The sequence below is a fragment of the Punica granatum genome, chromosome 4, assembly GCF_007655135.1.
Source record: "Punica granatum isolate Tunisia-2019 chromosome 4, ASM765513v2, whole genome shotgun sequence".
Taxonomy (NCBI): Eukaryota; Viridiplantae; Streptophyta; class Magnoliopsida; order Myrtales; family Lythraceae; genus Punica; species Punica granatum.
In genome coordinates this window covers 6,392,884-6,415,183 of record NC_045130.1, presented here as the reverse complement: position 1 = coordinate 6,415,183, position 22,300 = coordinate 6,392,884, and the positions used below count along the sequence as shown (strand labels likewise).

The window sequence follows — 22,300 nt, the reverse complement described above, 5'->3', positions numbered from 1 at the left end:
CCTACTAGAGCTAAGGGAATCACTGGTTCGAACCTACTAAATAAGGCCGACTTTGTGCTTCCGATGTCGCTATCAATGGTGCTTTTCTTTTATTTTCTCCATTAGTTCTAGTTCAGTCGATATTTAATGCACAAGACCTGACCAATAGGATTGGTATAGAACACTGACATTAATTTGCGTTGATCAAAATTTCGACTGGGGAAATTGTAATATGATAATAGTCTGCAATGGAAAAGCAAAAACTGAGGAAAACTTGGTAAAGAGGTTCCAAGTTCGATTCTCTTGTAGGAGTAACCTGTTCTTTCATTGGCCATTGAAATTTATATTTATTGTATTAAGCTTTATATATATATATATATATATATCTTGTAATCCCAGAAAAAAATAATAAATAAATAACTGAGGAATCAACCCTGGGGCCCAGTTTTCGGCCCATCTTTGCTTGAAGAAGAACTTGGGGCCCCAAATTTAATTTTCTTGATCATGGGCCGTGTAGCGATCGCCTTTTCAAATTGGAAATAGTTGACGTAATTCCAGCTTTAGACATCACTCGAGTAATTCTTACGGCCACGTACTTAGTTAAGCTAATAGAGCCTCGAGGATAAGGCTGTTAACTACTTGTGAGATTTACCTTTACTACTTATTCTACACGCTCGAATAAATAACCCGATACTCCTAGCTTTGCACGGTTTAAACGGCAAGTGTGTTGATTTTCTGAGCTGAATATGAGTACTTATTAAGCAGACATAGAAAATCAAAAGCCGAATTAATAAGGCAGCAAACAACACATGGTCCCCAGTAGATCGGGGAAATTGAGCGACCATTGGAAAAAATGGTATAGCGCAGTAATACACGCTCTTGCCTATTAACCAAGACGTTGCAAGTTCGATTCTCGTGGTGGGATTATGCGTACCCCTTTATTAGTTATTAGATATATTCCATTATATTAGGTGCATGAAACTTTTTTATAATCGAAAAAAATTAAGAGATCATTAAATATTACTGCAGAAATCTAAGCTTATCCAAGGAGTGATCGATGTGATTCTGTTTCACCATAGCCCATAAAGGATGACCAGTCTAATGCATTAATGCATTAAAAGGGACTAAACGTTCTCTCTCTCCAACAACTTCTTGAACCAGTAGGCAGACATCTTTGGATGCCTAGAAAGATCTTTGTAATCAATGTAAACTATCCCGAACCGCGAGGTATAGCCCGACATCCACTCGAAGTTGTCGACCAGAGACCAAGCAAAATAGCCTGTGACATTCGCTCCGTTATCAATCGCCGTCTTCAGCTCCTTCAAGTAGCTTCTGTAGTAGTCGATTCTCGCTGTGTCGTGCAAACCCCTGGGCAGAGTGAGATTGCCGGGATCATCCATTCCTAAGATTATCAGCAAATGAAAGGTCAGGAAAAAGCACATAACTCCTTTTCGGAGTCATCTTCGAGGTTTGAAGAAATTTATCCTCATCACCGTTTTCTGTGATGATCACGTTGGGATTTCCATAGCGTTCCTTGACATACAAGACTGCCTTTCTGATGCCCCACGGGACTATCTTGAGCCAATATGAATTCGCCTGCAAATATTCGTTATGTCAAGTAAAATTCAATTTAGTAGAAGATTTTTTGTTAATTTAAGAAATGTTACCCTCGGTCCGATAGGAACTCCCCGGCGATAATCTGCAATTCCAAAGATGCAGAAAAGAGAGAAAGGATCAGAAAGTTTCACTATATAAATAAAGGAAAAAAAGAAACAGAATGCACATGAAATTTTTGAGGAACGTGTGTCTCCTTACAAGCATATCCTACATTCCAGTCTGCTTGGTAACCTGGTACCTTCGGCTTAGGCCGATGAGGATCGTATATGTAGTCTGTGGTGTAGTGGTTGATGCCTATAAAATCGAAAGCTCCCTTCACGATATCAACCTCCCTTTTCCTAAATCTAGGGAGCCTTTCAGCGACGATTCCTTGCATTGTTCTTGGATATTCACCATATACAAGTGGATGCAAGAACCTGTGAGATGAACAGAAGTTCAAGTGAGGTTTCATTGAAGTTGGAAACTGGAATATCGACCATGACCATTCTAATTCAACAGTAAGTTGCACTTTGCAAGATGACGACATGGAACACCATAGTAGGAAATCAAAAGGGATATGTTTGACCATGGAAGACGGCTGGTTTTCCATTTTCCTTTCTCCTAGTAAGTACTGGATTCACTTCAGAAGATGAATTTTCTCATGAAAGCAGGGAAACTTGCCTTTGTTATCTTTCAAGAAATTTAACAAAAATGGAACACAGCCAAATGGAACCAGAGTTTTTACCATCCAAGATGGAAATCTCTTGCTCTCTGCGCAGCATAATTGTCGGCCTTTGATCTTGTAAGGGGTTTGTACCATCCAAAATCCAAAACTATTCCAATTCTGCCCTTTTGCTTAGGCTGAGAATGCATAAAGTGACAATACGCGATACAATATTGTTACAGTATATCCAATCCTGCAAATATAAGTATTAAAGGAGACATCTATAGTCTTTGGAATCAAAAAGCAATAAGCTCACTTGATGTTTCTCGCGATATATTTTAACCGCTGCTGCATGGGATAACAGCAAATGGTGGGTCACAGCGTAAGGTTCCGTTGCAGAGTTGCCAGCAGTACAATTTCCATACTCCTTGGAACACCGGTTGGGGGGAACCATTCCATTATCATAGCCAAGAGCCGCCACTAATCTCGGCTCATTAAAGGTCATCCAGTTTTTAACTCTGTCCCCAAATGTCTTGAAACAGAAATCTGCATAATCAGCAAAATCGTTTCTGCAGAAGAAGCAGGTGTCCAGTGTCACCCAGAAAAATATGACAGCTCAAACAGAAGACTCCAAGTTTGAGTCTTCGGAAAATAAAATATCCGAAAATAACTAAACCATGGAATAAAGAACTTACACAACTTTCAGGTTCAGGAACCCTTTATATCGCTCCTCAAGTGCTTCGGGAAAATCAGAGTGATAAAGAGTGGCGTATGGAGTTATCCCTGTTTAAAAGTTCCGGCTTAGCAAGCAGCATAAGTGAAAATTAATATATAAATATATCATTGCTTTTAGTGAATCTAGGTTTTCATTTATCAGGCCTTAGTATAGGCAATAACAAGATATTGAAAATGTATAAAATAGGATTTGTATATTCTGATGCATATGAGCATAGGCTAGTGACCTTTTTCGATCAAGGTATCAATTAACCGATTATAGTAAGCCACTCCTTGCCAGTTAACTTTCCCTGTACCATCTGTATAGGAGGATTTGACATAGTGTGAGAACTAGCTGCAATACAGGATCCTTGGGATGAGCAGATTATTGACACATTGGGTTCAGCAAGCCTGTAAATAAGCATGGTTCAGGTTGAATTCAGAGAGTTATATTACTTGGGAATATCCTCGACCACGAGATGGAGAACCGGTAGGCATCGAAATTTAACTTGTGCATCAGATCAACATCCTCCTGCATCCCGGGTCAGCGAATGTTCATGAATTGGTCCTCACAAAAGGTGAAAATTGGCATCATATCATAAATAGAAGAAAATGCTGCCTTTTTGAATTGTCACAGGTTAATTACTCCTTCATGCACGAGCATGCCTGGAGCCGAACAATAACAGAAGGTTCGAGGAAAACACACAGCTCTATGTCATACTGATTTTTTGAAAAGTTTAACTGAGTAAAACAGCTAGCTAGGCAGATCTTGGACCAAATCATAAAATAGAAAGAGAGAGAATAATTACTGAACAGACAGAACGGATGTTGGGACCCGAAACATGAACGAGGCTCACAAACAGCTGCATTTCTTTTATGGCATTGACAGGACACCTTCTTATATTTCATTTATCCCAGAGGGTCACACAGCATTCACCGGCGATTGGGTTTCGACTAATTCAAGAAGAGTACCTTATACTTGTGGTATTGATCCACAGCAACGTCAGCGGTCGCATTATTGGCGATCTTTCCTGTTCCAAGCACGGTCATAGTTATCATCAATAATCACAAAACACCAAACACAGACAGCATTCTTTCTCATTCAACTAGTAACTCATGTCCTAACCAACTAAACGAGAAGAAGTTGGGAAATGAGACCAGGAATTTTGACGAAAACATCCCAAGTACTGGGTCCCCTGCCATCTTTGTCGGCCATTCCTTCGACCTGAAAAGCGGAGGTTGCTGTCCCGAAGATGAAGCCCTTCGGGAAGCTCTCTCTGCTGAGCCCTCCCATGTCGAACTTGATCCGAGATGCCGGTGGCTGCCCATCATGGGTTTGAGCTGAGACTGAGCAGAGGATGAGAAAGGAGAGAGCATGGGGGAGGAGAAAGACCAGTGAAGGCTTCATGGTGTGATGAGTTGGGACACGACAGGACTAGGAGCTGAGTATGCAGAGGAAGATGCGGAAGACGATGAATTTACATGGGAAGCTTTAGCTTTGTGATCCGAGAAACAGTAAAAGTGGATGTTGTAGGCGTAAATTCTTGCTTTAAATTGGGATTTTTACGGTGAGTGATATAACTACAGAGCACGTGCGCATCACTTTCTGTCATTTCCGTGGGCATTCTAGGTTCTAATGGGACAAGTTCTCGTCATTAATTTCCTTTCCTAGGAGTTTAAGTAATGATTTGATCCGACAGAACTGTCAGGTTCACTGAGGGAGCTTTGTTTGGTTTGGTGAAGGATAATTTATTTGCTGCTCCCAAAATTTCGTGCTGCACGATAAATATATGTCTATAATATAATCAAAAGGTGCAAATATCTATAAAGAAGATATAATATAATAGTGGACGCACTCGTCTGATATCGAAGAGATTTTATACAGTGAGATTATTCGTATTATTTTATTAGTTATTAAAATTTAAATTTCGTTGTACTAAAGTACGCAAACCGCGGAAAATAGAATACCAAGGTTGCGTGCTTCGATCAGGAACGCTAGCAATAGCTGCTACGTACCGATGCCATGTAATAAGTTTCATCAGATCTTCTAGGATATATGTCCTAAGTGGAAGAACCGAATGGGTGTTCCTGACAGAACCTAACCCATGAAACAGTCTAATGGTGCACATGGCTGCTCTTGTCAAGGTGGTCTCTCTTGTCCTTCGTGGCTTTCGCCAAACCAAGGTCCCTCAAGCCTTGGAAATGAGAACAGCTTCTCTTCCTCAAACAGATTTTACTGTATTGGTATGCATCATATGGATTCGGATCTGCACCGATACCAGGGAGGATCGGAACATAAACTCATTTCCTTTTAGGCAGTCTGGGACTATAAAATCATTTGTGCTTGTTCTAGCAGGATCAGAGGATGTGAATCCAAGAACTCACAGGGGGCTATCTCAGGGCCATAATGCTCATGCGGTACAAATCCTTTGGACGGGCTAGCTCAACTCAATCAACTGTATAGTATGTAGAAGCACAAAACATGTGAGAGTTGCAATGAATCCGCGTGAAATGTTGTAAAAACATACGACCTTTGAACGAGTCGTTCGATGTTGTTGGCAGTATCTCGGACCAAGTCACTCCTAAAGATTTTACTGTCCCCTTTGGCCCCCACTCACTTTATAAGTACCTCCCACAAGCCCAGAGGACCCAAACCAAGATCTCCTTCCAGGAAAGTTCAGTGGCATTACTAAAAAAATGATGCGGAGGGAAATTGGGTCCCAAAGATTAAGGTTTTTCACCAATTTATAACTCGGCAACGTTCTATTCTCCTTCTTATTCCTTCTCTATTTTTCATATTGCTATGTCTATTTTTAAGTCAATTTTAACTGATTTGTTTGATTAATTTTTGTCTTGCTTTCCAGACATATGTGCTGAAAGTACACGTTAACTGTCAAGGGTGCAGACACAAGGTGAAGAAACTCCTCCGCAAAATCGATGGTATGAGGCTCGAGACCACCTGTTTTAAACTGCACAATGCTCTTTCTCGTTACACATGTTGTCTTTCGCTTCTTCGTTACTCGAAAAAGTTGCCAGCGCTTCTGTTTATACTTTTGTCACCTTAGCTGTGTCATTCTCAGCTTTTGTTAACACTATTGAGTAACGAAAGGCATGCAATGCATGCCGTTCATCGGCACTGGGAAGTCCCTATTGGCTGGAGTAACACCAATGAGGAATTTGAGACCAACTATTCGTTACTCGTTTACGAAATTAGTAGTCACTCGACTTCTAAATCTTCACTTCCCTTTTTGTAATTATGTTCAGGAGTCCACAAAGTGAAGATAGATCCAGAAGAGCAACTCGTGACTGTATCTGGGATTGTAAATCCTGAGATTTTAGTTCGGAAGCTGGTGAATTCCGGTAAACATGCTGAGCTCTTACCTTCTATAGAAGCTGACAGCAAAAGAGAGATCAGATCTCTAATTAGTGACCTATCCTCGATGCACAATGATCATGAGCCAATGCTTCCAACATCCTACGGTGCTAAAATGGAAGAGAACATCGGCATAAAACCTTGGACGGGTGACTTTGGCCACGGTATCCTTAACACAAGGACTACAAGGAACACGTTTCCCTTCTGGGACTATGCAGACACGACCGGTAAACTGGAGACTCGTGGGACTTTTCCTGAATATGGCATCGGCATCGGTAGGTACGGAGATCTTGCAACTGGCTTTCCAAGCTTCCGTTATCCATCATTTTTGCTGCAAGCTGGATCACACTACAACTATCCACCGATTGAATCGATGTCCACTGGGGGAAGTCATCCCCCCATGTTTCCCCTAGCCTCTCCAGACACCTATTAGAGCTAAGGGAACAGGCGGTTGGAACCTACCTAATAAGACAAAGGCCGACTTTGTGCTTCCGATGTCGCTATCGATGGTGCCTTTGTTTCATTTTCTCCATTAACTCTAGTTCAGTCGATATATCATGCACAAGATCTTGATCAGTGGGATTGGTGTAAATGACCGAGGTTAATTTGCTCGTTGATCGAAACTTCTATTAGTTTTTTTTTTTCCGATTACAAAGAAGGTCCATGGGCCTAGTACATTGAAATATAAATCCTAAATATCTAATAAAGGGGCACGGATAGTCCCACTGGTTATCGAATCGGAGATCTTTTGATCACTAGACAAGAGATGCATCACTGTACTATTCTCTCTCTTGATAAAACTTCTATTAGTTTTCATTCCTTAATAGAATAACAGAAGCAGAGGAATCAACCTGGGGGCCCAAATTTTCGGCCCATCTTTGCATGAAGACGAACGTGGGCCGAGCTTCAATAGCCTTTTGAAATTGGAAATGGCTGAAGTAATTCCACCCTTAGGTCACTCGTGTAATTTGTAACTGGTATGCTATACAATTACCCATGTTTCGAATACAAAACCTCCCGATAAACCGGTCATCAGATTAGCCTTAATCCCCATGTACTTAGTTAAGCTAATAAAGGCTCGAGGATGAGGTTCTAAGTTACCCGTGAGATTTACCTTTAACACTTATTTGACCCACTTGAATCACACGATACATACTCCTAACTAATTTGCACGACTTAAATGGAAAACGCCCTGGTTTTCTAAGCTGAATATTGACTGCGTTTATTTATTATATTAAGCAAATATAGTAGAATAAAAAGTAAAATTATTAATATATGCAGCAAACAACACGCAGTTCCCAGTATAAAGGAAAATTAATTAAGAGACCATGCATAAATATTACTGCACGAATCTAAGCTTATACAAGAAGCGAAGCAATGTGATTCTGTATTTCGTGAGTAACAATTAAAAAAGATAATTTCTGCATTTTATATTTAAACCATACCCAGCTCTAAATCTCAGTACGTACTTGAAGGTGTCAGCAATATAAAGAATGGTGGCCGGCGGTTACCCGTGGGTCAAACTCAGATAGTCAAACCGGCACATGTAATGTAAGGAATTAGCTCTCCCTTATGGATAATTGCAAACATCCCGCGCCACATCTTGAAATATCATCCACGTCCTCGAAGTTCAATTTTTCTTTTTGCCCTCTGCAGTAAACCACCTAAAAATTAAGTTGTATTGGAATCTACCACCCCTTTTTTTTTTTTGAACCAGGAAGCTCATTTGTACCTCTACTAATTCAATTGAGCCGAGTAAGCCCACTAAGAGATAAAGCTCTCACAGCGTGAATTTTTTATCTTTACAAGGAATCGAATCCAAAATTTTACTTAATATGCCTCCTATATTTTGAGTTTTGGCAATCGACCTTCTCAATCTATATATGCTGTGTAACTCATGGCATTGATTCCATATTAGAGAGAAACGCAAAATCACTCATAGTCTTTATGATTTTTGTTGTTTATGTAGTTTGGTTTATTTTCTGTATAGATACCATTTGCTTAGATCAAATAGCATTTTTCTCTTAATTTGTTGTGCGCCTTTATAGATATAAGGATTATAAACGATTCAAAGAAAAAGAAATATATATAAGAAAAATTTGAGATCTTTTTCTCACACTCAAAACAATACAATACTTATCATGTTCTGAGAGAGCATGGGCATTCATTCATCTGTGCTAGCGATAGATTTAATAGAAACTTCGAAATTAATGGTAAATATAGAAGTTTGTAGGGAAAGTTCTTTTTTGAAAAAGATCAAGATCCTATATATATTGCACAAAATATGAAATATTATGTCACTGGAAATAATGACCATCTTCTCTGTGACCAAATAAATAGAATTAAACCAATGTGGATTGATTCAAGCGGTTTGATACTTGTTTCGCTTAAATAAGGTCTTGAATTCGAGTTCTTGTAGATACAAAAATTTCATACTGTGAGAGTTTTACTCCTTAATGGACCGATCATGCTCGACTTGATTTAATTAATCATCAAATTCTTTGCCGAATCAAAATCTCCTCTAATTTTGACTTAAATATTTTTTGTTCTGGTTTTTCGCATTATTTTCTTCATGAAGTTGAAAATTTTCCCTGCTGAAATGATCCGACTCAGCCGAGATTGCCATCTGGACAGTTTGCTGTTCATGAAAAAATTGACGGTGACCGAACGAGAAAAACGAGAACCCTTCATTGGTTATCCAAACAAAAGAGACTGTTAGATGTGAGAGAGATTCAATTGCACTCATCAATTAATTATAATTTACAGATATTCTCTTAATATATCTCCATGAAACTTGTGATGGGGAAGATGTATATGACTGTTAGATCGATCTGTGTAACCCGTTTCTTCCTCTCCTTCCCGATACTCAAACCAACCAGTCTTTTGCACTCCCCTCGTTGATTCACATTTTCTCGAGTCGTCCTCATATGATTCTATATGCAAGGTGTGAACGCGTACAAGCGACCGGTTCGTATTGCGTGAGTGTCTACGTCAAATACGCGTTACGAACTAATTATACTTTTAAAGGACTCTATAAGAACACTAAAAATCCATATTATCGGCTATGGTTGGTCAGTCCCGGTATTGTGTTCCTGTTCATCACATTGTTCATTTGTTTCACGAAGATCTGTTTACTTTTGATTTTCCTTTTCTCCGATTCGTTTTTTGATTAATTTGCATGGGTGCATGCATGTATATTATTATATTACAGTAAAAAATTAAAACGGGTCAATATGAATGATAGGGAGAGTAGCATACTTTTTTTTATACTCTCACATGCCTTTTCTTAATTTTTTAATTTTTAATTTTCTTACGCATCTTTTTAAATAATGTTGTTATAAAAGTTTCGCCTGACTATTCCAACGCCCTCGGTGGCCATCCTACAAGATACAATAAAGATAAATTTGGTTATGTTATATTTATCGAAAATCATGATGATTACTATCATCAAGTGTATAATTTTCAAACATAGATAGTTTTTTTATCATTACTTTAATAATAATCAATAGATAAATTATTATTACACATGCTACAATGATAGACAAGAAATGATGAAAAAATTTCTCGACCCGCGGCAGCTCGCGGTTTTCGAGCGCTAGTTATACATTATAACATGAAACTATATAGAACTTCTCTGTATAGCTAGGGCATTGCAACTACTTCATTTGTACTACTGTTCATCATCAGAAGACTTGCATTAATTAGTTTAAAAATCTGGTAAATGTCGGAGGGAAAGACTTCTTGTTTGAAGAATGTTTGACGAAAGAGACTTACACCTTCCATATATTCTCATTAATATCGATGATATATATTGTAATGTCCAATTTGTATTTACTAGCTAAATACTTTTTTTTTCCTTAAGTCATTTTCTATTTGTTTGAGAGTTAAATAAGCTGCGGGGGCGTATTTTTCAAGACAGTTTCAGAGTTGATCGCATAAATACAAGTTAGGTAAAGCAAAATAAGTTATATATGATTACTAGGTAGCAGAAAGACAGATCAATGTATATATGTATGTATAAGAGAACAAAAAAAAAGAATAAGTATCAGAAGACCGAAAAATCACGAACGGGGCGGGCCAGCCAGCTGGTTGGAGGATATGGCTATGAAGAGTCTTCATATAAAAAAGGTTGAAAAATGGATCGATCACTCGTACTTTATCTTGCCATTTCGGCATATAGCTCGATCCATTTCATCATCAATATTTATCGCTTTCTTCTTTTGTTATTTAAATTGGCTATGCAAAAATCTTCTGATTATTAGTCTGGTAATTCAATTGGGATACCCACTTGTGCTGTGAATCAACATCCTAGAATATATGAGAAACCAAACCCTGACCAAATTTGAAACAGTTAGACCCCTTTTCTATCCGAGTTTTGATTTCATTCTTGAGTCCCAACTCTGTCGACTCGATGAGATCATGAGAGTAATTACTTTGATCCCCGATCTCTTTGAATCAAAGCACACTTGATCAAGAACCCTTATTTTGCTTATTGTCTTTGAGAGGAGAGAAGAGGGGAGAGGAAAGGAGAGGAGGAGAGGATTTGGAGGAAAATGAACTCCCTTATTTTAGAGTAATTAATAAGGGAGATGAGAGGAAAGGAGTGAAAGGAAAAAAAAATTATTACAAAAAGAGTTGTATAGAAGGGGAGTAAAAAATACATTCCCCCTTCCCCACCCAAATTTCTCTAATTTAGAGGGTTAAAAATTTCTTAACCTTGAATGAAAATTAAGGGAGAGTGTTTCCTCCGAATGCTTTTTTCCCCTTTCATCTCCTTCAAATCTAACTCACAAAGACGGTGTTAATTATTTATGGTGAATTTACCTGTTAGAAAAAATAAGAATGACACGGGTGCATACTCAAGATGATGATCTGCAAAAGAAAATAGTAGGGGAAAAGGGTTAAAAATCTTTATCCCACCCGTTTTGCATATATAATTTAATTAATTAAAAATTGATAAAAAGATAAGTTTGTGGGTAGAGCAATTATTCATTGCTTGACAGAAAGAAAACTGACCACCTCTCGAACTAAGGGACAAAGTCAAAAAAGGACCGTGTCCCTTCAAGGAAAAGGACAATTACTTAACGGTAAACAGAATTCGGAACATGGCTCATATGCCAGTGATCGAGAGAGAGAAAGAGAGAGAGAGAGTACACAACTACCGTGCATGGTAGAAAACTAGCTACTGCAAATATATACATATATATCTATATATTTATGTGAATTGGCTGGTTAATTTTTACTTCCAGAACTCTCTTAAGTGCCAAATATGATTGACAAGTGAATTTGTTGGTTTAGTTTTTTCGGTATATACCATTTGATATTCGGAAGTTCAATAAACTAAATCTAAAATTGAATTGAATCGGCTTATTAAAAAATAAAACTCTCACTGTGTTTACTTTCTCTGTTCACAAAATTTAAACCTAAAATCTTGCTTAAAGGGTCCTATCCTTCAAGGAGGGGAAAAAAATTAGAAATTGCCCGTGCAAACATGCATTGAGGCAAGGCAAAAAAAAAAGACTTTGAACATTTTAGCTTCTATTTTGTACACGCATGAGTATGTCAATGTCAAAAGGGATACCCGTAAGCACGGATAAAGGAAGTAATACTATCATAGTTGAGTTTTTAAGGATGAAACCGATGAAATCTCCCAGTGCATATTACATATTTAGGATTAGAATGACCTTTATTAACTGAGCCCTAAAGTTCATTAAAAGTATCATTCTGACTTGTTTTCACTGACAAAGAAGAGAATTCAAAAGTTACTATATAAGGTTCTGAGATACCACAATCGTCTAACATAAAAGAATAATCTTATTGGATATATCCGACATGATTTAATCACTTATTACTCAATAAAATACAACCGAGTAACTAATCCTACCTGCCTTATTGATCATAATATATGTCATGTTTGATTGGTTTACCCGTCCAACGACCGGACATCCATAATCCTCAATTTTGTTTTGGGGAAGAGAGAAAAATTGGATGGGCAAGAGAGACAGAAGAAGATGACCCACCTAAAAGGAGAAATTAATTAAAGCCAAAAGCTTGGTACATATATATGTAAAACCACCGGTCAAAGTCAAAACCTTTCCTCCCACTCCAAACACACACATCTTTCACCTGCATGTCACTGACTCTCCCCCTCTCTCTCTCTTCACAAGATCAGAGACCTTTACCAACCTACTCATCTGCCTCCTCCTCCTCCTCCTCCTCCTCCTTCCATATATCTACGCCCACCTCCTGTCTTCGATGGGGCTTCTCTCTCTTGATCACTCTCTTTCGATCTCTCCTATCCTATCTCTGCGATCATTTCAGCTCGAGTTGGGTGGTGGTCTTATCGTTTTCGCAGAAGTCGAGAATAAGCCATGAGAAAGCCTTGCTGCGACAAGGAAGGGAACAACAAGGGAGCCTGGTCCAAGCAAGAGGACCAGAAGCTCATCGAATACATTCGTGTTCACGGGGAAGGCAGTTGGCGCTCTCTCCCCAAGGCTGCAGGTATAATTAGGTTTCGTTTTGTTTAGCCCCCTCCGGCTTCCCTCTCCTTTATATATCTCGTTCGATATTGTGCTTCGGCTCTCTCATACATTCGGACATGCGTGTGGAGTTCTTGAACTTAATTTTTGCTAGCTGTATACATATAATTTATGTGTACGTATGCATAAGGCTGTGTAATATTGAGCTTTATTGTTAATTCTTTCATGTACGTAGGGCTTCACCGTTGCGGGAAGAGCTGCAGGCTGAGATGGATAAACTACCTGAGGCCCGACATTAAAAGAGGAAACTTTGCTCAGGATGAGGAGGACCTCATCATCAAGCTCCATGCCCTCCTCGGCAATCGGTATGTAACTCCTCTCTCTGGCTCAAGCGCCAACCTTCCCACCGCTTTCTATATATATATATATATATATTTACAATGATGAATAAATGTCATAGTTTGTTATATTAAATCCACTTATCATGCATGGTTGGACTTTCAGGTGGTCGTTGATTGCTGGAAGGTTGCCCGGAAGAACAGACAATGAGGTCAAGAATTACTGGAATTCCCACATCAAAAAGAAGCTCATAGGCATGGGAATCGATCCTAACAATCACAAGCTATCCCAAACGACCCCTCCTCAACCTCAGAGCAATAGTAACGGCTTCCGTGCAGCTACATCTTCCGGATCATCGATGGATGTTGATGCATGCAATGTTCATCAACCCCATAAATCCTCCGGCGACAACCATGTTACAAACTCTGGCCAAAGGCCCTCCGATGAGGCAAGCTGTCTTGAGGATGAAACTTCCAGTCAGTCGCATGAACGCCACAATTTGAACCTTGATCTCACAATTTCATTTCCTTCTCCTCGGGTCACCTTCTTCAAAGAGACCGGCGCTGGCACTGAGCTTTCGGCCAGTTGCAGAGAGATCGATTGTGGGGGTTCTCCAACCACACTTCTCCTCTTCAGATAATCAAATGATCAAGCCAATCGAGCCTTAGTGATATTGATTTAGCTATGACCTAGCCCAAATATTTATGTTGACTCTCGAGTAATGCTAGGATATTGATTATTAAGCCAAAACGGGACTGATCTACAAGGAACGAAGCCTGGATTATTGGAGGAAGGTACCCTGGGAAATCCGGTGGAGAAGGAGGAGATGGACCAACTAGAACTTGGTGTACATATATACAGGTTCACAGTCCGATCATACGAGTCCATAATTACCTCGGAAATTATGCATATTACTCCATTGCAAGCTGATTCTGGGCCAAAGCAGAGCCAACATGAGAGCATAGGAAGGAGATGTCGAGCTGAGGGGCAAGAAAAAAATTTAGCCCGTTGACAGAGCTGATCGATCGGGATTCAAGAGAAACAATGCTCAAGATCTTGGAGAAATATGTATCGATGCATATGGCAGAACTGTGTAAGGGTTTGTGATATCAAATGACGACCTTATTTTAGTAGGGAGCCTGAAGATATATACATCAATTATTTCTGAGGGGGAAGAGCATGAAAATTTCAGTGAATTGCTCGCTCCTCTTCTCCTTAATTAACATGATTTATTGTAGACGATAGAGATTGGCTGATGATCAGTCTCCTTGTAAAGATTGTTCATCTTCTGAAATAATTAATATCATATTAAGTTTCCTTTATGCATATCATCTATATATTCTTGTTTGTTTTGGTGAAATTTATAAAAGATATGTGCATATATGCATATATATATATATATATATATATACAGTATCGTTTGATTTGGATAATACACACACACACACATATATGTCCTTATATATGTAAGATCTTATCCAGAAACCAGAATGTCCTACACATAAAACAACTTCATATAGATTTCATTAACTTATGGTCCCACGATCTCCTACAGAGCTCGATCTCTTGTCTTGTGTAAGAGAATTGGCTCGACTTAAAGATGAATAGCTAAATACAAATCTCTTAAGCAGATTAGTACTTAAGCGGGGGGGGGGGGGGGGGGGGGGGGGGGGGCCGCCGCGCGCCGGGGTGGAGAACAGGTAAGGTAGATTGAAATTAAGGCACCGTATAATTAATGATACATCTCTTTTCGCTCTTTTTCTTTACCGGATTCGTTTGATTTTATATACTTTAGAAAACAATCAAGAAAGTAGTTCATTTCGAAAATGCAGTAGTATTATGTGGCCATTCAAGACACCATGAGAACCGGCCCAGCCAAGGGGTCCCAAATTCAGTTGTCACCAATTGCCCTATCCCTACTACATACAATTCATCGGTCTCTCCGATAACTGGAAAAATAAATAAAAAAAAATAAAAAATAAAAGAAGAAGAAGAAGAAGAAGAAGAAGGGTTTTATCGATGGAGTGTAGTCACTTTCTCTCCTAATTGTATAAGTTAGGGCAATATACACTTCAAATGTAAAACGAAATTAATTTTGCGAACAAAAAACCGAGAAGTAGCAGCAGCACATGATCGTACTTTTCTACATAGTCAAACCACCCATCTGATCTCTCCCTGCTGTGTGCGGGAGAGGATGTTCCAGTTACGACCTCGTTGGTTTGGGCCACGAGACTTACCAATATGAGAGTAAACATGCAAAAGAGGGAGAGTTCTATGGTCACAATATCTGAATGTTTGGTAGGTCGTTCTAATCCTTCTATATCTTTCCTAGATACATATATATTGGTGGGACTAAAAAACTATCATCAATAATCGGGCCAGTCTATGATATGTCGGCGAGTCATATGTCCGAATGGATATATAGTAAATATATTCAGAAGTTGTAAGAAAATAGATGTTATGTTATTCGTCTCTAGCAAGATGCATGAAATTGATTTGTGTACATATACATATACATATATATGTGTGTGTGTGTGTTCTCTGGAGTCGATGTAATTTAACTTATTGGATTATTCAGATTCTCGGAAGAATTTGTCTATATTTAGTGTGATTTGTATTATTTTATATAGACTCAATTATAGAATGGAAGAGTGGCGATGATCATCGTCATCATGAAGTAATTATATATATATTCTTGGTGTTTGGTTGCATATCTAATCACCGAATGTGTCCATAAAGCAAGTGATCACTAAAATTGAGGGGTCTCTTCTCAATAGCTATCATTCGCATGTTAGACAAATCCTGTGGTTTAGGTGTCATCCTAAGGCACAAGAAGCACATCCAAAAGTGGAAAAAGGCAGCCAAATGGAGATTCCCATTTGACTAATTAGCCAATAGGAGAATAATTAATCCATTATGCTTAGCCAAAAGGGAGAGAGAATTATCTTCCACCAATATATGATTGCGCCTAATCATCAACAGCACATGGGGACCTGCTTCAATCTTTAGTTATCAAAAACTAGTTTTTTTTCGCCTACCAGAAAGTAGATTTTAGTGCAAAAAATTTATTATACTTAATCGAATTAGGCTCAGTCATCTCCTGCTATAGAAAAAGGAGGTCAGAGTAGCGATAGCTTCGAGTAGATATTCTCTACTCCCGGATCGTTGCTAAGCCCATGGAATACCGCCCAAGGGTCTCATTGATCACAGATTGCACCTTCACTATTACATTTCCGCTTACACTAGGTTTGACATAATGAGTTTTCCAATTAGAAAAAAAATTATATATATATATATATATGAAAATATATATAACAATCTTTGTTTTATTTTTTATAGGATAAATTGCATTGGTGGTCTAAAAAGTTTTACAAATATTACAATATGGTACAAATAATTTTTTTTTGCTATTTAATGGTACATAATCTTTTAAAGTTGTTTCAGTGTAGTACATATCGTTATCTCGTGATTAACGCCGTCAAGCCGAAGCTATCGTGGCACACTACGTGTGTCAGCACCTTTCTGATGTGGCCAAAACAGTAAATAGAAGGGCGCCAAAATATTTTACAGAAGTTACATGATGGTACAAACTTTTTTGAAATTATAACTTAATAGTACAAAACGTTTTACAGAATTCAATATGGTTCTACTCCCTATCTCCCTACCTACAGCCCGTGAGGAATGAGGAAGGAAAATCGAGGAAGGAGAAGAGAAGGCAGCAGCGTTGCCTTCGTCCCAACTACCACTATGGGACCGGCTCCCGCCGGTGAGCAACTCATCGCCACCTCATCATTGCACCAATACCTCCTCATTCCTATCTCTTGTACTTGCTGGCTCTCGCACGAGATCAGATCTATTGCCCTAACTTCCTCTGTCTTAGCTCTCTCTACTTGGAACCCAAGCTCAAGACCAGAACACCGACGTGAGTTTCCACTCCTCCATCGCTGCAGGTTCCTGAGCTTCCCTATGGTCTGGAACCAACCCGAGCTCAAACACACTTCTGCCTATTCTCTTTCCCTTTCTCACTCCCTTCTGTCCGTTCTATTTCTCTTGCAGGTCCGGGGTCCTACCATCTCACCGTCTTGAGCTTCCCCTCTTCTGCTACTCGAGTCTTGATTTCGACTTTTGCCATGTAAAAATATTCCCTTTAATGGTTTACTGAGGTAGTCTTCAGCTATCACAGTTTGCGTCTAATTTGATCTCAATGTGAACCCTTATGTTACTTAAAAAAACATTTTGCACCATTATGAACTTCTATAAAACATTTTGTACTATTAAATTACAACTGCAAAAGAGTTTGCACCATCATGTAACTTCTGTAAAACATTTTGGCGCCCTTCTGTTTACTATTTTGGCCACGCCATAAACGTGCTGACACGTAATGAGTTACGTCAACGTTGGCTTGACGGCATCAATCGCGAGATGACGATATATATTACACTGAAACAACTTTGAAAGATTGTGTACCATTAATTAGCAAAAACTGTTTATACCATATTATAAAATTTATAAAACTTTTTGGATCACCAGTGCAATTCACTCTTTTTTATATTTTTGAATTCTCGGTCAAGTAATTTTCTTAAGCATACATGTAGTTATATTTCACAAACCTCTCTCTACAACCTTTCTACACTACAGTAAAACTCACAAACCTTCCTTAATCAACCGGCGCGTCCGGCGCCTCCTGCCCAACCATCGGAAAGCAACACAACCTTCTATCTTCCAGTGGTGTTTTGACTTTCCAATGGCTTCTTACATTCTCTCCTCTCCTCACTCTTCCTTTCCCTAGTGGATAGCGTTGTCAAGTTTCGGTGGAGATGGCTGCGGCTCCTGCATTCGTCTCGATCATGGCCTCCATTGTACCCCTCCCGAAGTGCTTACTCTCCTTTGGTAGACCAGAGGTGCACTAGGGCCGTCCTCAACTTCACCAACCTCGGATCTGAGGAGAAGACGGTAAACGAGGTTGACCTCGGAGGTCGTAGAGGCCCTCGTCATCCTCCTCTTCGTTCTGGTAAGGTGTGTATGGCGGTAGTTCACCCTCCCCGCTGCGGCAGCAGTCTCTCCCTCTCAGACAGTTTGTGGCGACAAGAAAGGGTTCGATCCCCAACCCCCACCTACCCATTCACTACTGGAGGCGTGGCCTATGGAGACCGGCTCTAATTGTCAACCCCTTGACAACAAGGAGTCCAGTGCCCTTCTCTAACTCAGCCCTGTTTTATTAGTTCTTCTCTCCCCGGTGGCAACTTCTCCTTTGCGGCCTCTTCGCCACCCCTTGCGGCAGAATCACTACCCACCACCTAGATGAAAGCACCCCGAGTTTGATCGATCTTACTGTTGAGTGTGTCTTGAATTTTGACCCTGAGATTTGAACTTAACAAACGAGCAATGGAAAGATCGAGATCATGGGCAGTCGACTGCAATACTGCTGACATCCAACTACAGTTAGACAAGGAAGAGCACATAGAGCGCGGACAGTCGACTGGTAGCGCGTGTAGTCAACTTCAGAGGGCTGTAGATCCGGAGCGCAATTTAAGAGAAAATCTAGGGGTGTGTTTGGATTGAGAGTTGAGTTGAGTTGAGTTTTGATTTTAATTGGTTTATAATGATTAAGTAATGATTGTGTTGTTGAATTGTGAAAAAGTAATGAATAGTTGAGAGAATTTAATATTAAAAATTGAATTGAATGGTTAAAAATATTTAAAAAATAAAAAAAGTAATGATTGTGATGTTGAATTGAAGATAAGTGGAGTTGAGTTGAATTGAGTTGAAAATTGTTGCGAATCCAAACACACTCTAGATTTGGCCAGCTCATTTATTTCCTTGCTCAGTTGATTTTTTTCTCAATGGTGTAATCAGCCGATCTCATTTCCCATTTTTCTACAATCAAATCTCTATTATTTAGTTAGGCAATATCTTGAGTATACTGTATTTTAGGATATTTTGGATATGGAGAATATTGGATTCTATATTGAGAGTGTATTGGGGTACTATAAATATTTGTATAGAGCATTCATGTCAAAGTGGAAGAGCACCTAGGGTGTTGAAAGTGGTTTGTCGGTTTGAGAGGCCCTTTGAGGGTACGTGTTTGGCTCTTTTGTTTTAGGTTTTCACGCCTTGAGCACAACTAATCTCATTTGTATTCTCCACCATTATTACTCAAAGAGAAGTTACCATCGAGCCTCCTTTGACCATAGATGTTTTCTTCAAACGTTTATACCGCGTTTGAAGTTTTACCACGTATATCTTGTATGCAAATTCTTCTCTTTTTCTACATTACCTCTGTTAATACTGAGTTGATCCCCAACACTTACCTTCTGCTTGTTCAAATCGACTTTTATGACTTGCCTGTTTGTGTTGAGTTTTTGAACAGGTCTTAGTTCCCTGAGATAATCATTAGTCTGAACCGATCAAGGAGGTTGTAGCAGCCTTGGTTTGATTATTTTGGTTTGACCGTTCGAACTAGGGGCTTTGATTTGTGGTGAAATCTTGCGCACGAATACTGGCCCAATATACCCTGCTACTCTACTTTGTTTCATAGCATAGTAGATTTTCATCGTGGATTTAGGGCAAGATGCAACCTTTTTCCCCCTTACCAGCATTAGCTGGGTCTGTGATGAAAGGTTATTAGTAGGTTGTGAGCGGATCTTTTGATTTCAAGATGACAAATGACATTTATATTTCTTTATCCATTATGATTTTTTCACTTATTATCCTTTGTTGTTTGCTCAGAGGATAAATGGTTTCTTCCGTTCTTATAATACCCGATTGGGCATTTGACATTTTCTCCTATATCCGCTTTTGCGGTAGATTATAATGAATCTACTTAAAACTTTCAGCAAAAAAAGAAAAGGTTATATTTCCAGATATATATTATGTATCTATAGTTTTGTCTTTTATCACATACTGATTGGATCAGTTTTACCCAAGGAAAGAAAAAAGAGAGATCGGATATGACATCAAACGAACGTAAGATATAGATTTTTTTTAGCGTGAGTTATGATTTTCGAAATTTCAATTTGGTCTTCACTAATCTAGTCGAACTGAATCGGTTCATTAAAGGATAAAACTCTTTTAGAGAGAATTTTTTTCTCGAGACTTTATTTAAGGGAAACAAGCGTTGAACCATTTAAATCAATTCAAGATGATTCCTAATCCTTTCCTATTGGCCCAATTACAACTTCAATATTTTTTTTTGGTGTGCACTAGCATCTGATATTTGAAATTTTAATAGGCACCATATCATTAAGTTGAGTTGAGTTGGTTTAGTACCATTAGGTAAAATCTTTCGAATTATGAATTTTCTTCATCCAAAAGAACTTGAATCTTAAATCTCATTTAAAAAAACAAACGCTAAATCACTTGTACGGCTAAACCAAGTTCATCAAACTTTAATATTATCTCCGCCGGGTCTGATCGGATCCTTGTCATTTGATGGAATTCTCTGGCTTAATTGTCCGGATGGCATGTTTGCGTCTCTGTCTCTCTTGAATGTAGTTGGATTGATCAGTTCATCCTTTTGATCGTTGACTACGAGGAGATTAGGAAAGTACATGCATCGATGAACATTGATTCCGTGATCTTAAAGAAGTTAGTTGACTTTGGATCCAAATTTCGAAATAAAGAAAAAAGACAACTTCAGATCCAAATTTCACCTATTTAATTATGCTAATCGTTTGATAAGCGTGCTTTGGAATCTCTAGACAAGTAATTGGACATCTCCAAAAAGTAAGGGTAAATTGCAACGGTGGTCCAAAATATTTTACAAATGTTTCATGATGGTCCAAAAAGTTTTTTTCGCTACATGATGGTACAAAATGTTTCAAAGTTGTTATATGATGGTACAAACCGTCAACTCGAGCTTGACGCCGTCAAGCCAACGCTGATGTGGCTACTACGAGTCACCTCCTTGCTGACGTGGTCAAAAAAAAATAAGGCGAAAAATTTAAAAAAAAAGAAGGGGAAACGGGGAAGGGAAAAGGGAAAAGAAGGGGAAGGGGAAAGGGGAAAGGGGGAGAAAAGGAGGGGGAAAAAGAAAAAAAGAGGGAAAAGAAGGAAAAGAAGGAAAGGGGGAAAAGAATTTTAAAATTTTCAAAATTTTAAAATAATTTTTTTATTTTTTTCTAAATTTTTACTCTTTTTTGTATTTTTGTATTTTTTATATTTATAAAAAAATTAAAAATTTTTAAATTTTTTAAAAATAATTTTAAATTTTCAAAATTTTAAAATATTTTTTATTTTTTTATTTTTTTTCAAAATTTTTACTCTTTTTTTGTATTTTTGAAATTATTTTTGTATTTTTTGGACTTTTTAAAATTTTATTTTGTCTTAAATGACGTGGCGCACTATGATTAGTTCCACGTAACAAAATGACACATAGGACGCGCCACGTCAGCAAAATGTTGACGGCGTCAGCTCGAGTTGACGGTTTGTACCATCATGAAACAACTTAAAAACATTTTGTACCATCATGTAGCGAAAAAAACTTTTTAAATCATCATGAAACATTTTAAAATATTTTGGACCACCGGAGTAATTTACCAAAAAAGTAATTACATATGATCGATCAGCTTGGCTTGAAGCATAATTATTATTCCCATTCACACTTCCCACTGCATTTGTTGGGGAAGGAATGGGGGACGGTGTTTCCTATACCTAAAAGAATTTCGATTCGACGAACAAGACGAGTATTTTTACGGTAAGAATATCGGTCAATAGTCAATCAATTATGGCGTAATCCTTGACGTTCTAGGCTCAATTTTTATTCTTAATAATATTTCCAACTATGTCTCTTGCATTGGAGGTCTCCCCCCGGCCCTGGTCCGAGGCTATGTTTTCCTCAAACTAAGACATGGAAATTTCTCTTTTTTTCTTTTCTTTTTTAATGGGCAATTACATATAATTGCTCAGATATACACATACATACTTCTAATTATATTATAGTTATTACTAATTGTAACATATATAACTATAAATTGCGTGCTTAAACAACAAAAATCATATTTTCATTGAAAATATAAAGTGAAATGCAAGTCTATACACATACATTAGTCATTATTATTATTAATATTAATCAAAGAGGGTGTCGTACAATGGGATACGTCCTTATTCGATAATCTAGATGTTTCAGTTTCCATACTCATGATAGACTAATACATA

At 38.4% G+C, this 22,300-nt stretch overlaps 3 protein-coding genes across 5 annotated transcripts; 2 read left to right on the top strand and 1 right to left on the bottom strand.

The window, feature by feature from the left end:
* Nucleotides 1-968: 968 nt before the first annotated feature.
* LOC116206268 (beta-glucosidase 44-like) lies at nt 969-4,479 on the bottom strand. 3 transcript variants are annotated; one of them, XR_004156653.1, is made up of 11 exons: nt 4,112-4,479; nt 3,926-3,984; nt 3,410-3,485; nt 3,202-3,273; nt 2,935-3,022; nt 2,556-2,808; nt 2,321-2,436; nt 1,835-2,012; nt 1,647-1,678; nt 1,473-1,575; nt 969-1,381 (listed from the first exon to the last, which is right to left on the bottom strand). XR_004156653.1 is itself a non-coding variant. In XM_031539093.1 (11 exons), the coding sequence occupies exons 1-11, from the start codon at nt 4,359-4,361 to the stop codon at nt 1,104-1,106; spliced, it is 1,545 nt and encodes a 514-aa protein (XP_031394953.1). In that variant the 5' UTR covers nt 4,362-4,474; the 3' UTR covers nt 969-1,103. The 3 variants fall into 3 exon arrangements, 2 of the variants coding, with proteins under 2 accessions (XP_031394953.1, XP_031394954.1); XM_031539093.1 differs by having other exon boundaries at nt 1,795-2,012; nt 4,112-4,474; XM_031539094.1 differs by lacking the exon at nt 3,202-3,273 and having other exon boundaries at nt 1,795-2,012; nt 4,112-4,475.
* A 601-nt stretch (nt 4,480-5,080) lies between these two features.
* Nucleotides 5,081-7,045, top strand: LOC116203255. The gene is made up of 4 exons (XM_031534929.1): nt 5,081-5,371; nt 5,662-5,685; nt 5,818-5,893; nt 6,218-7,045. Exons 1-4 carry the CDS (start codon nt 5,081-5,083, stop codon nt 6,757-6,759), a joined length of 933 nt encoding a protein of 310 aa, XP_031390789.1. The 3' UTR covers nt 6,760-7,045.
* A 5,456-nt stretch (nt 7,046-12,501) lies between these two features.
* Nucleotides 12,502-14,472, top strand: LOC116205515 (transcription factor MYB8-like). Its single transcript, XM_031538144.1, has 3 exons — nt 12,502-12,827; nt 13,041-13,170; nt 13,310-14,472. The coding sequence occupies exons 1-3, from the start codon at nt 12,698-12,700 to the stop codon at nt 13,782-13,784; spliced, it is 735 nt and encodes a 244-aa protein (XP_031394004.1). The 5' UTR covers nt 12,502-12,697; the 3' UTR covers nt 13,785-14,472.
* Nucleotides 14,473-22,300: the final 7,828 nt, after the last annotated feature.

Excerpts from the sequence above, each read along its gene's own strand:
- LOC116206268 (XM_031539093.1), bottom strand. The coding sequence starts at position 4,361 with ATGAAGCCTTCACTGGTCTTTCTCCTCCCCCATGCTCTCTCCTTTCTC. Across the intron at positions 3,486-3,925 it reads ATCAATACCACAAGTATAAG|GAGGATGTTGATCTGATGCA; the intron begins GTACTCTTCTTG and ends CCCGGGATGCAG. Across the intron at positions 1,576-1,646 it reads GAGTTCCTATCGGACCGAGG|GCGAATTCATATTGGCTCAA; the intron begins GTAACATTTCTT and ends GAATATTTGCAG.
- LOC116203255 (XM_031534929.1), top strand. The coding sequence starts at position 5,081 with ATGGCTGCTCTTGTCAAGGTGGTCTCTCTTGTCCTTCGTGGCTTTCGC. Across the intron at positions 5,372-5,661 it reads AGGGCCATAATGCTCATGCG|GGAAATTGGGTCCCAAAGAT; the intron begins GTACAAATCCTT and ends AATGATGCGGAG. Across the intron at positions 5,894-6,217 it reads ACTCCTCCGCAAAATCGATG|GAGTCCACAAAGTGAAGATA; the intron begins GTATGAGGCTCG and ends AATTATGTTCAG.
- LOC116205515 (XM_031538144.1), top strand. The coding sequence starts at position 12,698 with ATGAGAAAGCCTTGCTGCGACAAGGAAGGGAACAACAAGGGAGCCTGG. Across the intron at positions 12,828-13,040 it reads CTCTCTCCCCAAGGCTGCAG|GGCTTCACCGTTGCGGGAAG; the intron begins GTATAATTAGGT and ends TCATGTACGTAG. Across the intron at positions 13,171-13,309 it reads CATGCCCTCCTCGGCAATCG|GTGGTCGTTGATTGCTGGAA; the intron begins GTATGTAACTCC and ends TTGGACTTTCAG.